A 15,376-nucleotide genomic window follows, 5' to 3' on the forward strand; every position below is an offset into this window, starting at 1 on the left:
AGGTGTTGTTATTCATATCTGTACATGCTTATATTTATTTACCTATTTGCAATCATTTCCTAAGTCATCTATCCTTCCATATTATAAAAGATGACCTATGTAGCTCTAAAAAAAAAATCATTCCTGTAAAATAAAGCTGCTTTTGATTTTTAACACATTTTGACTTTAAATAGTTAAGTTCCCATAAATTAGCATGTCCCTTCCCTGGCGATCCTCCAATTCCGTTTCTTGCACTTTAAGATAATCTATTTGATGTTTCATTTTATCTATTAATGCAATTGAATCCTCCAATATATCAACTCTATTTTCTATTTCAGTAATTCTGGTTACCGCCTGTTGTACTTGTTTATGAGAAGTGAGTAAATCCTTTTGAATTAAAGTTGCTCGTTAATTAATAGCGCTACTCGCCGAATTCATCTTTGCCAGTTCTTTAAAAACAGCTTCCATGTCCCCCCCTCTCCACCATCCCCCCCCTTCTTTACCTCCTCAGTCCCCCCCCTCTGCCTTCCCTCTTGAAAGGCCCCCCTCCCTTTTCCTACGGGAAACGGCGGTTGGCTAACTGTTTTTCCCCAAAATCTGCGGACTCAAAAATGTTAGGCTTATGTGAACTAAGCCACTGTATGTGTAAATGAATGCCTAATAAAACTGTTTGGAAAAAAAAAAAAAACAGCTTCCATAGAAAACTGATCATGTGACTTTGTTGAAGGTATAAGATCAACCCAAGGCTACGGCACCAGTGTATCCCGCAGCACGCACGCCTGGCAGCGCATGCACAGGTGAAAGCCGCGTTGTGCGGTCTAGGGGGAGCGATGGGAGGCAGCACGGCTATTACGGGGGCAGGGGTGCGGCCATGCGGTCAGCGCAGCACAAGGCACAGAACAATCCCTTTTGGTCCGCCCGATCCGCCCTGCGATTTGGCTGTCGCACACCACGTGATCGCGTCGCCGCATGTGAAGACAAAATTCTTGCCTTGCCTGCTGGCTGACGTGCAATTGCGTTTCGTGCGTCACGACAACAGAAAGCATGGGGCCTGCCTGATTGAGGCGAGTGTCTGGTGTGCGGCGCGCGCACCGCCGTGACCACCGGGGACTCAGCCATATTGTTTTTATTGCCTGTAGCTGCCATCTGAATTTTTTTTTTTTAATCTTGCTTGTTGTAGATATAAAGAACCAAAATAATTTGGGATAGTTTAGAAAAATACTGTATATGACAATCTAGTGTAAAAGTTGATTTTAAAGTGCAGGAGTTCAGTTGACATCTTTGTTTGGAAATGCTTTATGCTTTCTGTCTTTTACCTCAACTGCCACAGATTGTCAGTAGTCATTCTCAGCAACTGAGAAACCTGTATTCCTGTAACTGAAAATGTTGTGCATAAAATCTACAATGCATCACAGACCCTCCATTTACTTACACCCGGTCCCAAAAGAATTCTGCAAAGCCCTTAGCAGAATTATGAGGGACAATATATACTGTAGCTTTTGCTCTCTTTTTCTTCTGAAATGACTGAGCCTTGTTTGTTTTTCAGGTATAAAAGAAGTGGTGTGTTAATTAGTGGTTTGGGAATTTGTAGACAGCAAGATAAAAATTGTTGATGTCCATTTGCCACTAGCCAGAATACACTGTTATATTAACTTCTCTTCTTTATGAGGATATTGAATTTATTTTGAGAGCAAGAACATATTAATTTATTTACTTGCTTCTGACACCTCTGCAACTGACCCATTAACTTTACAATCTTTAAAAATGTATTTCTCTGTGCTATATAATAACTGTGACTGTACCTTTTATTCTGAGCATTTGAGAGAGTATTCACTCACTTTCTCTCCCCCCCCAAGCTTGGTATCTGGGTGGGGCCTCTGCCTTGCGTGTAAACAAAGCCCAGCTACTTTTGGATAATGCTGCCCTGCAACATTAATATCACACTCCAGCAGTAATATTTATGTAGCACGTTTCCCCACCCTCTGTAAGATGTGGGTCTACGGCGTACGTGTGGTGCAATACCTGTGGCTTACAGGTGTACTCTGGAACAATCTTCGTCAGCGCCTCCACCTGTAACGGATCCTATGTGGATTTGACCATTACAGGACCCATATACATACATAGGCATACGATCACACAATGAACACACAGTTGTAATATAGAATAACAGTTTACTTATAGCAGGATTTACTTATAGCTGTTTACAGCTACCCACTAGCCTCGTATGGCTGTAACCGCCCACCGATGTTCCCCACTCAGTTCACAGTCCCCACCCTTAGGCGTGATCAGCGCCAACACTGTACAGTGTGTTGGTGCACTTAGTGAAAGGTACCTGCTGGGTGTGACCACACACAAGCATGCTGGTGCTGTACTTGTGATCCACGTATACCGAAGGGTGGTCCACGATGTCTCCGCCTCTCCGCTGGGTGGGTCCCATGCGGATGGTACCATCGTTAGGAATGTCCAGGTAATAGGTGCCCGGTCCCAGAACACTTTGAACAGGAGACCGCCGTGTCCTGTCTCAGCACCGACTGCCTTACTTAACTCACTAACGCACTATTTTCTAAATTACGAATTTACTAACTCATAAATTACTAACTTACTTCTAACACCAACTTCTATATTAATTACTCACACGTTACTAATTTACTCCTAACTTCTATCTCCTTACTGTCTGTCCCTCAACTGCCTGAACTGTCCTACTCAACCATCATAACTGTCCCTATCCTAACTGCAAGCGTGAGCTCCCTCACGCTACAGACTGCCTTACGCCCTACCTAATTGCAGCCGCCCTATTGGCTAAGCCGTGCCACTCTTTCCCTAGAGGCTCATGGGACTTGTAGTCCCTGCGCTGAGCCTTCCCTGTAAAGGCCGCCGCTGTATCTCTCTGCGCATACGCGACTCACTGCACATGCGCGGCCAATCGCAACTTGGTGGCGCCCTGCAAAGGGAGCCGCTGGAGCCACTGCCCGCACTTTCACAACCCCGCAATACTCTCTGCGTCCCCCCACCCCCCTGTATCGGAGTTAAGCGGGGGAACCGGGGACCAGGGAAAGCGGGGACTCGGCTACCGGGGGACCAGGGCTACATCTACAGTAGTTATTTATAAAACAAGCACAGATGGTTTTATTTATCTGATTCAGCATATATCTGTAACTTTCCTTATTTATGAGGCACTTAAAGATGTTTATTTGTTAACACTGCCACAAGTCTGGAGGGCGTTTCCATGGATACAGCACAGAAGCTGCAGCAGGTAACACAGCAGTCTGACAGACAGTTGGCGTGGATGACAATGGCTGTGCAAGCTGCCAGTCCCGCACATTGAATGTGCATATAATTTGTACTTTTGCCACAACCGCAGGAGTTGCTGTGTGCCAAGACAGGGTCTTCACAGAGCTCACGTAATATTTAAGGTGGTCTTCGCTTGTCAACTGTTATTTTCTGTCCCTTCAAACTGCCTCTGTGTAGGTCTAAGACTCATCAATCAGATAAGATGTTAAAGTTATTTTGTCTTTATGCTTAAAGGATTTTCACCCCCAAATTCATCATTGTGCATGTTTTTTGTGAGGAAAAGTCACTTTTTTTTTTTCCCCCACTTTGTCTTTATTGTTTTTTTGTGCATACAGACACGAAAATACAGGGTGTTGATAACTATACATAGTATACACTTAACTGTCAAGGACAAACCCCATAAAACGAACACACGTTGGGGAGACAACAGGACAATACATCAACAGACCGAAGACGACAGAGGAAAAAGAGGGGGAGGGAAGGTGGGGAAAAAAAAGGGGGGGGGGGAGGAAGGGATCACCGTTGGGTTAGTTTTAATAGAGGTTCAAGAAAAATGAGCGTGTTCCTCATAAAAAGTTGACGTTCCACTGGAAAAGATGTTGTACAGTATTGTAAAAAATAAATAAATGCATCTATCATTCATAATATAATACAGAAAGATGAATGCATGCTGATTGCCAATAAATCACTAACACCCAGCAGACCGATAAAGCCTAAACATGCGCCTCCTTGGAAAACCTGAGTGGCAAAATCAAGGAAGTAAAAGTTCTGGGGTACTTTAAATCTTTATAAAGGTTGGTAATGGATGGCGACAAACAAGAGAAACAACAGTATATACTTTATTTTAAAAATCAAAAAAATATATATTTTTTTCATAAATGAAAACCACCAAGACTAATACTCATCAGTATTTAGCTTGCACAATTTAAGCACTGCACACAAATCACTTCATCATGAGATTGTGCACTTTTTATTTATTTCACTTTTAAGAATGTGCCAGCATGTTTCAATGTATGACTTCTTTGGCCTTTATAAAATAATAGAACATGCTACACTTCCAGGTCCAGCACAATATTCTTTACACAGTATATATTAATTTCAATAGCTCTGCAATGCTCTCTGCTCAAGAGCACATGAAGTGTGCCACATCTTAGCTCCTTCACCCCTTCATGACGACTCTGAGGGAACTAGTTTATTGTGTTCAAGTTACCTATCTCTCTAGTTCAGAGGTGGCCAACTCCAGTCCTCATGGGCCACCAACAGGTCAGTTTCTCAGGATATCCCTGCTTCAGCATAGGTGGCTCAATCAGTGGGTCATTCGTTGACAGTCAAAAATACAAAAAACACAGACCCAAACAATACAGAACTACGAATAAGGTACCACCAACACCTGACGCACTACAGGCACACCCCAAGGAAGAAAAAACAAACCACATTGCCAAAAAATAAGAATTGAAGAAGCATTGGATGAAAATACTTTCTGGCAAACCTGGAAACATCTGGATTCAAAGCAGAATAACAGACACCTGGCCATTCAGAATGGTAACACCTGGAAAAACTACTTTGAGGACCTTTACCAAGAAATCCCAGAAGAAAACCTGACACAATAACAAAAAGAAATCCTCACCAAACAAACATCACTGTAGAACATTATAAAAGATAACAAAAAAACCCTGAATATAGCAATCACAATCCAGGAAATAAAAGAAAAAATAAAACTAATAAAAACCAAGAAAGCCAGTGGACCAGATGACATTCTAAATGAAATGCTGAAGTATAGCAATCCATCTATACAAGAAGCAATACTGAAAATGTTTAACCTGGTCCTTACTACTGGCTACTTCCCTGAACTGTGGAACAAAGGACTGATAACCCCTGTCCACAAGAAAGGAGACAGGCTGGACCCATCCAATTACAGAGGTACCTGTGTCAGCAGTACCCTGGGGAAACTGTTCAACAACATCTTGAACAGCAGAATAATCACCTTCATTACAGAGCAGAGTGTACCAGACAGGCTTCCTGTCAAATCACTGCACCACGGATCACATCTATACCCTACACAGCCTGATCAATAAATACATCCACAACACAAACAAGGGCAAAATCTTTGCTTGCTTTGTGGACTTCAAAAATGCCTTCGACTCCATCTGGCATCCAGGCCTATTGCTGAAAATAATAGAGAGCGGAATAGGGGGGAGAACAAACGACACAATCAAAAGTATGTACTCTGAAAACAAATGCTGCGTGAAAGTAAATAACAAAAGTACAGACTTTTTCCATCAAGGCCGTGGAGTTAGACAGGGCTGCAGCCTGAGTCCCACACTGTTTAACATCTACATCAATGAGCTTGCAGCAGCCCATGAATCCTCCTCAGCACCTGGGTTCAACTTGGCTGGAACAGAGATTAAGTCCCTACTATATGCAGACGACCTGCTCTTGCTGTCTCCAACAGACCAAGGCATCCAACAGAAACTGGCAATACTAGAAAAATTCAGCCAGACCTGGGCACTCTGTGAACCTAGAAAAAAACAGAATGTTATTCCAGAAAAAATCTAAAAAACATCCAACCATATCGCATTTCACACTGAATGACAATGCACTGGAACAGACAGCAAGCTACACATACCTAGGTCTAACTATCAGCTCATCAGGGAAATTCAACCTGGCCATAAATACACTGAATGAGAAGGCCCGCAGGGCTTGCTATACAATAAGGAAACAGATGTACCACCTCAAACCACCAATAATCTGGATGAAAATATTCAACAGCATCATCACACCCATCCTTCTGTATGGCAGCGAGGTGTGGGGCCCTGTAACATACCCAGACTCCACAAAATGGGACACCAGCCCAACTGAAATACTGCATCTGGAATTCTGCAAACACCTTCTCCAAGTACACAGGAGCACATCAAAACAATGCATGCCGGGCTGAGCTGGGCCGCTTTCCTCTACTGCTCACTGTACAGAACAGAGCACTGACATTCTGGGCCCACCTAAACAACAGCCACCCACAGTCTTACTTCTACAGAGCAATGACAAGCCAGGACCTCCTCACTAAACCCTGTGCCATCAAACAACTTGTCCTCTCACTCCAAGAACAAAACCCCACACAGATCAACAGCCTTCTGAAAAAAACAAATCAACTCAATTGCCAGCAAAATGAAGGAGCAATATGTGACTATGTGGGAAAAGGACATCAAGTGCTCAAAGAAGCTGGAGACCTACCACAGCCTACAGAGAGAATACACTCAGTACAGAATGAGCACCCATAGCCTACAAATAGAAACAGGCAGACACAGACGAAACTGGAAGCCCCGGGAGATGAGACTGTGCCAGCGATGTGAGCTAGGAGTGATAGATGAAACACTTCCTGCTGCGTTGCCCACAATACTCTGAAGTGAGGAGTGTCCATCTGGAGAAACTCACAGCCCTTATCCAGAACTTTAGTGATATAGAAAAGAACCAAAGAATGGCGATCCTCCTGGGAGAAGATGAGGCCACAGCAGAACTGGCTGCATACGATCCCTGAAGAAGCTTTTTATGCTTTGAAACGCGTTGGATAATCAATTTACAAGTTTATGGTACCAGTTTTAATAGTAATATTGTTTTTATGCCATCATTGTCTACCCGAATGCACTTGGATGTGATCGAGTGCTTCTAAGGGTATACACGCGCCTTACGGGTGACGTCACCACTGTGCGCGACTTCCAAAGCGGAACTCTGCTGCGTGGTAGGCAGACAGACTGCGGTGTATATACATCGTCGAACACCAGCGTGACCTGCCTTTGGAACTCAGAGACGGTTTACTAGCATGCAGTGCATGCTAAGCACACGGTGCATCACACAGGAAGGACTTTGTGTGAGCGTCTTTGCACTACTGACTCCTTAGACACAGCGGGTGCAGCTGATGCAGTGGAGGCTGACCACAGACCATCACCATCGCAACAGACCCTGATGACATCAGACTGATAGCAGGAGAAGATCCTTTGATGCAACACTCCTGAAATACCAACTTTGCAGAGTGCTGTGTGGTAATCTCGTGTATTTCTACACGTAAATGCGATGATTGTTCTTATTTGATGTATGCACATTACTCACCCTTATTTATCAATATAATTAATTTGATATACTTCACTATTTGCGTTTTGCACTTTTTTGTTTTTTATCTTCTAGCCTGTGGGAGTGCCGAGCCACTCTTTCTTTTAAGCAGCAAACGCCGACATCAATGGTTTTGTATGTTTTAACCATTTAATCACTTGCACAGTAGTACTGCGCCATTATATATTCACCGGTTTGGTTCAATTAGGACCATTTCTATGGTACACCACTAGACATAGTCTATCACACAATTTAGTTGTATTTTGTGCTGCGCACTTATTGTTATATTATACTATATCAGCACCTGCCACAGGCTGAGAGACGCCCACTAATCCCCACATCCCTGTGTGTAACTGTTACCCATATACCCTGCAATCATTATACCCTACCCCCTAGTATTTGTGTAATCATTGTCCCCCACCCCCTATTACTCACGCTTTGGCAATACTAAAATGTTTGTCATGCCAATAAATCTAATTTGATTTTATATCCTTTAAACCTGACCTGTTGGTGGCCATTGAGGACTGGAGTTGGCCACTCCTGATCTAGTTTATCATACTGTAGATAGCACAAAGCCAAGAGATCTTTACAAAGTCAGCTACTTTCCCGTTTTAACCAGTCAGTGTTTGGTCTTCCATTGTACAGCTGGAAACAAGATGGATTCTTAGCACATTTTCTGCAACCATAATCTTATTGTGATAGGTATTATAAACACTCAAACATACTGCTTTTATTTCCTGTTTCTGGGATTGAAAATGCCGACAACAACTAAGGAGAGCATTGCAAAAAATGATGAAGGTAAAGGCTGCAATGGAATGAGATAGTGGCATTCTTTCCTCGCAGGCAGATGCAGCAACTAAGATAGGATCCCTTGTAAAGGTATAAACAGGTGTGCTTATTCATTAAATCAAATTAGGATTTCATACACACCTCGAGACACTTTTTGATCGGTGCTTGTGAAATTACTACAATGAATACCAGTGCATGCATAAGACTATACTTAAAATCAATATTGTAGGACTTACCATGTACCATTTTATATGTTTTTAAGGGGAAAAAAACCTTTAAGATACCCATGAACAATAAATATGAAGAATAATTGACGTAGAATGAGTTCCAATTACCTTGCTCTATCTGGCTTCAACAATGATATACAGGGGTAAGGAAATGTTTGTGAACACCAATGATAATTACAGAAAGTCCATAGTTTTTCCATGGTAACCTTCTTGAATCAAAATCAGTATTTTCTTAAATATCCAATAGGGTTTATATTAACCAATGCCATGTCTTATTAAACAAAATGATGTATGAATTAGACAAACAATGAGTAATTAAGAGTTCCGGGTATGTTCAAAAGTATGTGGAAACACGCCATAACACAATCAAAATCCATCTCGGAGGACCTCAGAAAAAACGTTATTGATGCTCATGTGACAGAAATGGTTTTGTAACTCTTTTTAAAGTATTTGGGGCTCCACCAATCCACTGTCAGACAGATCGTCTACAAATGTAAAGTTGAAGACCACAGTCACTGTACCCAGGAGTGGTCGTCCTACCAAAATCTTTCCAAAAACAAACCAGCAAATCATCCAAGAAGTCACAAAGAACCCCAGAATAACATCCAAGGATCTGCAGGCCACTTTCGCCTTGGCTAAAATGAGTGTTCATGACTCAATTATCAGAGAAAGACTGAACAAGAATGGTGTTCATAGAAGAATAGCCAGGCAGAAACCACTGCTCTCTAAAAAAAACCACAACACACTTTGCTGCCCACCTGAAGTTCACCAAAGAGCACATTGATGATCCACAAGGCTTTTGGAACAATGTTTTTCACACGTGGATATTGAATGTTCAATCATTTGTGGATAAATAAATGTTGAAAAAGTATTATGTTTTTGTGTCATTTGTTTGATCAGGTTTTCTTTATCTATTATTAGGGCTTAGATTAAGATCGAACAACATTTTAGGGTTAAAATATGTGAAAAAGCTAAGGGGTTCACAAACGTTTTCTCACCACTGTAGCTTGCCCAGTGTACCTGAACATTGTCCCACCTATAGCAATAACGTTATTGGTACAACTAAACCCTGTTATAGCACGGTCCTCGGGGGCCACCCGATCCGACAGCGCTAGAACCGGGGTCGCGCTAATTAAAAAAACAAAAAAATGGCCGCCGCGCGCCCGATCGGGAGGGAGTGAGGAGGGAAGGAAGGAAGAGGTGGCCGGAAGCCCTATACGTCCCCTAGCAACGGCGAGTCCAGCCACAACCTGCTCCTTACCTCCCACCACCGGCATCCATTTCCTCCCCCCCCCCATGCCCCCACAACTACCGGCCCTCCGCGGCATAGCCCACGCGGCCCTCCGAGTCCCAGCCTGCTCCTCACTCACCCCCCCTCCTCCCGACTCCCCCCCTCCTCCTGATGCCAGCTCCGCTCCGATCTCAGCAGCCGACACCAAAGGTAGGGAGGGGGAGTGGGAGGTGTGGTGTAGTGTGCTGTGAGTGCTGTGAGTGTGTTGTGAGTGCTGTGTGAGTGCTGTGTGAGTGCTGTGTGAGTGCTGTGTGCTGTGAGTGCTGTGTGCTGTGAGTGCTGTGTGCTGTGTGCAGTGTGCAGTGAGAGTGTGTGCAGTGAGAGTGTGTGCAGTGAGAGTGTGTGCAGTGAGAGTGTGTGCAGTGACAGTGTGTGCAGTGAGAGTGTGTGCAGTGAGTGTGTGTGCAATGAGTGTGTGTGCAGTGAGTGTGTGTGCAGTGAGTGTGTGTGCAGTGAATGTGTGTGCAGTGAGTGTGTGTGCAGTGAGTGTGTGTGCAGTGAGTGTGTGTGCAGTGAGTGTGTGTGCAGTGAGTGTGTGTGCAGTGAGTGTGTGTGCAGTGAGTGTGTGTGCAGTGTGTGTGTGTGCAGTGTGCAGTGAGTGTGTGTGCAGTGTGCAGTGTGCAGTGAGTGTGTGTGCAGTGTGCAGTGAGTGCTGGGGGTGTGTGCAATGTGGTGGGTGGTGGGTGGTGTGTGCAGTGAGAGTGTGTGTAGTGTTTAAAAAAAAAATTAAAAATCTTTTTTTTTTTTTTTTTTAAACGGGAGCCACGTGAAAACCGCGTTATAACCGATTTCGCGTTATAACGGGTCGTGCTATAACGGGGTTCACCTGTAGTTTGTATCACTTTATTCATAGCAATGACTGGCCTCCATCATTTTAATGTGTGTGATTCTATCAAAAGAATTATAATATGAGGGAAAAGTTAACTAATGTCTAGCTCAAAAAACAAAATAAAGCACAGAAAGTTTCTTAATAATATGCAATTAAAGCCAATACCAACATGTCGAATGTGTGATACTACAAGTAGGCAACAGCACTACTGAGCAAATATAACAGAAATAACATATAATATAACATATAATAGGGGTCAGACCCTTATATTACGGACATTAAGTTGTAATTGTTACTGGTCCTGCAAAATCAGTTCTAGTCTAATGGTCTCAAGTGTTCTGCAAAGGTGCACTGGCTAAAATAAATATTTGTTATTCACTCAAGTCTAAATGTGCAAAACTTTCACCCAAGATTGCGAAACAAGCGAAATGTGCTTTTTGCAAGCACGAAAAAAACAACTCTGCCTAGTTCGTTTGCAGGGGACTCCCCAAGAAGTCAATGCGCATTACAAGTTCATTTAATATGATCATTTCTGTCAAATCTAGAATCTAAATACCAGCATTGTGACTGAGTGAATGTAACTGGAGGGTCATTAACATTGACTAAATCCCATTAGTGGTTTTGTACTAAGATCGCTGGAGTTTTGGGCACTACATTTCAATCGTGATTTAATGAATGAGGCCCAGTGATGAATATACGGTCCTTTTATACTGGTAAAGGTTATTGTATTCAAATTACATTTTAAGTGCTCACATACCAATATTTGACTATTTGCAATTGGTGACATGCAAACAGTATGACACTTATTAACATACACAAAGCAGAATTTCTAGTATGGGAGCTGACAAAAAAAGATATGGTGTGTAAAAAAAATAAAAATAATAATTCAACCTTCCACGGTACATTGTACAGCAAATAAAAATACCACTTGTGAGCAAATTCGCATGTCTGACAGGTCTGCAACCCTGCCTTTCCCCATTATCTCTTACCACAGGGGTTTTCAACTCCAGTCCTCAAGATCCCCTCAAACAGGTCAGGTTTTCAGGATATCACTGCTTCAGCTACTGACAGCCACCTGTGCTGAAGCAGTGATATCCCGAAAACCTGACCTGTTTGGGTGTCTTGAGGACTGGAGTTGTAAACCCATGTCTTAGCATACAATGCTTCCACTGCCGAAATGAGGATATAGTATGGGACCTCAAAGCTTCTTCTGCTTAATGAGGACATTATTGCAGCCCCAGGGATATTACCTATCCCGACTCCCACTGCTCTTTAATAACATCTAAACACTGATGGGGTTTCCCCATACAGCAGGAATTTTCCTTTCATTACAAAAGTTTATAAAAGGAAAGCACCAATCCAATGCTGTTGGAGCTTACTTCTCTAAAGATGTTGACTATCTCAATACTGCCACTATTTCAAAGCTTTTTTTCTTTAAACACTACAATACTTTGTTACGGGGAAAAACGTTTTCCCCTGTGCAATTGTCGGGAAGTACCTGTATACAAAAAGAAAAATGGAAGTGACACATTTAAGGCCACATTTACCAAGTTGTGCTATAATTCCGCAGAAGACACCTCATAGCTCATTTACTTGAATGGGCTGTAATAGGTCTTATGGAGTAGCACCCCCTACTAAATATGGCCATTAATGTGCTGATTAACACATATATTACTGTGCTGGATTCTACAATTAGTGACATTCTGATTTTGTAAATAAAAAAGGTGTGAAAATAAAGAAGTATTTGTATTCCACACCCTTTATGCCATCATACCGATTAGAAGGATGCGTTTTTCCTACTTTGATGTACTGTGAAGGGATTATGGCACTTTTATTTTAGCCATTATACCCTTGTTGTGAGGAAACATACCAGCGCAAAAATTCACATAATACATTTTTAGTAATTATAAAAGCATATAAAAACAGCACGTAAGCAGTGCTACATGGGGAAATTACAGTGTATTATAAAAGATTAATTGTTACCAGATTCCCATATACATCATGAAATGGTCTTAGTTTCCAAGGAAAGAGAAATTCGCCAAATCAGGGAATGATTGAGTAAGAATGTGTGCTATTTGAACCCAAATGAAACCTGAAGTAGCCGCAGCTACAAAACGCGTTGGAATAGATTGTGTGCGGTTTCTCTATTCTATTGCTTGCTATAAATCTTTATTTAGCTGAATATTGCCTCTTTGGCTATTTTCCTGCAAGTTATTCAACCTATTCAGAAGACACTGTTGATTCGTGTTCAACTACAACAGCTGTGGTGCAGTCCAGGTGATCCAGCCCCCTTTCACGTACACCTACAGTAGACAGAGGTGACATGTGGAGTTCAATACTGAGGACCAGGAGCGGGTGCATTCCCTAACCAGAGCTGATCCTCATCCAACGTGCAGCGGGCATTTGTATGCCGTGACGACCTGGAGCGAGAGCCATATGGAGGTTGGACTTACCTTTCTTCTCTACTTGGAACGTGATTGTTTATACCACTGAGCCGGGAGCGGGTGCCTTCCCTACCGGGGCTACCATCTGTCCGTGTGCCGACACTCGCCACCCTGTTATACAATTTGGCGAATTTCTCTTTCCTTGGAAACTGAGACCATTTCATGATGTGTATGAGGATCTGGTAACAATGTATTTTTTTATAATACAACACTGTCATTTCCCCATGTAGCACTGCTTATGTGCGGTTTTATTTTGATATGTTTTTATAATTACTTAAGATTTATTATGTGAATTTTTGCGCTGGTATTTTTGCTCACCACTTTCCTCTCACATTGATGTTTTCAGTCATCAATTTATACTAGCTGCACTTTTTCACATTTAGAGCCTCAATCTCCTAGCTATTGGGCTAATTGTTTAAATTCCCTCATATACTCTATGCCGAGTTACCACAATTTATTCTGAGCGCACCTTTACCTACTTCCTCACTATACCCTTGTTGTGTTTGGTTCCCACATATAGGAAAGTCTGCTTTCACAACAGAAGTAATAATACGGACCAAAGGAGGTCACTTTAGTGGATTTTTCATCGTTATTCATTCACAGAAGTATGATTGCCTTTCTGTAGTTCACATTCGTCTTCGAAGTGACAGCTTTCAAGGAGGTGACTGTACTGCTTCTTCAAGTCCTCATAACTGCAGACACACTCTTCTGAGTGGGGAAAAGGAAGAAGCTTTTCGTTTAGTAGCATCTGCACTTGGTACTCATTCTGTGGGGTCTCAGCCAAGTCACAGTGATACAGGACAAACACCAGGTTTGAGGCATAGGGTACAATTCGACCGCTGCGGAATTTCCGTTCACCTTGTGCAGCAAAGTTGTCAGCAGTTAGGGAGTCCTCGTCCTTAAACAGACCCATTAGAGCGAGTAGTGGCAAAAGTGTCTCTGCATGTCCAAACTGCATGACCACAGGGGTGGAGATATGCTGGGACCTGCAACAGAGAAATATAATGATATTGCATTGTGCTGATGTAATTTGTGCTTTACAGTTAAAAGTTTCAGAAACATGACCAGGTGTTAAGTACATTTAAAGGCTCCATCCCTTTATCCCCATATATCCAATCATTTTTTAAATTAACATGATACAAAAACCTGTGTGTGGAAGATATAATAGAACAAGAGGATTAGAACAGCAGTATTGAGTATTTTACAAAGAATGGCAGATTTATTGTGATCACATGACATTAAAAAAATCCCATAGCTGTGAGAGATGATGAAAATTAATCGTGGATGTTATTTGAGATGAGAAATGCTGCATTTAGTGCTTCTACAATCATTGGTCAGTGACCATATCTAAACTCTCCTCTGTGAGTAAATAAATAATAGTATAATCAATTTTAAGTTTCATTACTCATATCTGTGTCAACTATAACGTTACTAGTCTTTGTATTCTCACATATATTAGTTTCCTTGCAAACAAGAGTTTATTCTCTCCCCTTTTTTTTTTTTTAAAGGATTTCGATTATTTTCTGTACAGATCGTCTTACACGTGTCTTTATTATGGCTAGCAGTGCAATGGAGAGCATCAGTGTTTGTCAGATTGAGTTCTACGGTTTTACAAATAACCTTTTAGTGACTGTCGACCTGCAGCATTCGGCAAAGTTAACTTACATCATTAATAGGCACATTAACAGAACCACACAAGCAGTTATTGTCTAATGGAATAGCAGCAGTGTGAGCAAATCTGATAGCAAACCTCGCATGTTATTTATACTGTACTCTACTTTTTTTAAACCATGAAAATGTCTCTACAATATTCCCTCATGAGGGCATCTCAGTGGATGGAGAAAAAAACCCAGAATAAAATTACCTTTATTTAAATAACAAAATACGTATAATACATGAGGTATTCAGTATATATACAGTGAAACATAAAAATATGGTGGTGAGAGGGCTGGTCAAATGAGTTAAGGAGTGGATAGTGTGTATCATAAGGTTCCCCTGTAACTAAGAAGAGAACACCGAAACAGGGCTGAAACCGTGAATAGCGGCTATGGTACAAAGCCAAAAAGTAATGGAGCTGGCTGATATCAGTAATGTCATCTGCAATATAAACAACCAATTCGAAAGCCTCGTCCATGGTGACAGAGCGCTCGCGAGCGTGCATGCTGCGCAAGGAGTTACATTAGGGCAATGAGAACGTCTATGCTCCGTGCGCTGGCAGGAGCTATGCTTGGAGAGACGAGAAAAAATTGCCTTGGTAGTGCGACAGTAGGGTCACGTGAGCGGTTCGCCCAATGAGGGAGAGCCAGATCCGTGACGTCACTGCCACACACCCGACACCCCCCCACCCCCCATCGTGTCTACCTGCAGGACAGAAAACCTCCTGCTACAGGCCAGCGTGACACCGCATGAATGCTCGCACCCAAGC

General features: G+C 42.3%; 1 protein-coding gene across 2 annotated transcripts in view; it reads right to left on the reverse strand.

Annotated features, from left to right (window-relative positions):
• Positions 1-2,130: 2,130 nt before the first annotated feature.
• The window catches only part of MINPP1 (multiple inositol-polyphosphate phosphatase 1), a 195,356-nt gene continuing 182,110 nt past the window's right edge, over positions 2,131-15,376 (reverse strand). For both annotated transcript variants that reach the window (XM_075612908.1, XM_075612906.1), the window contains exon 6: positions 2,131-13,937. In XM_075612908.1, coding sequence (XP_075469023.1) covers positions 13,541-13,937 — 397 coding nt within the window. In that variant the 3' untranslated portion in view covers positions 2,131-13,540. The remainder of the gene's footprint in view (positions 13,938-15,376) is intronic.

This window comes from Ascaphus truei, chromosome 8, assembly GCF_040206685.1.
Source record: "Ascaphus truei isolate aAscTru1 chromosome 8, aAscTru1.hap1, whole genome shotgun sequence".
NCBI lineage: Eukaryota > Metazoa > Chordata > Amphibia > Anura > Ascaphidae > Ascaphus > Ascaphus truei.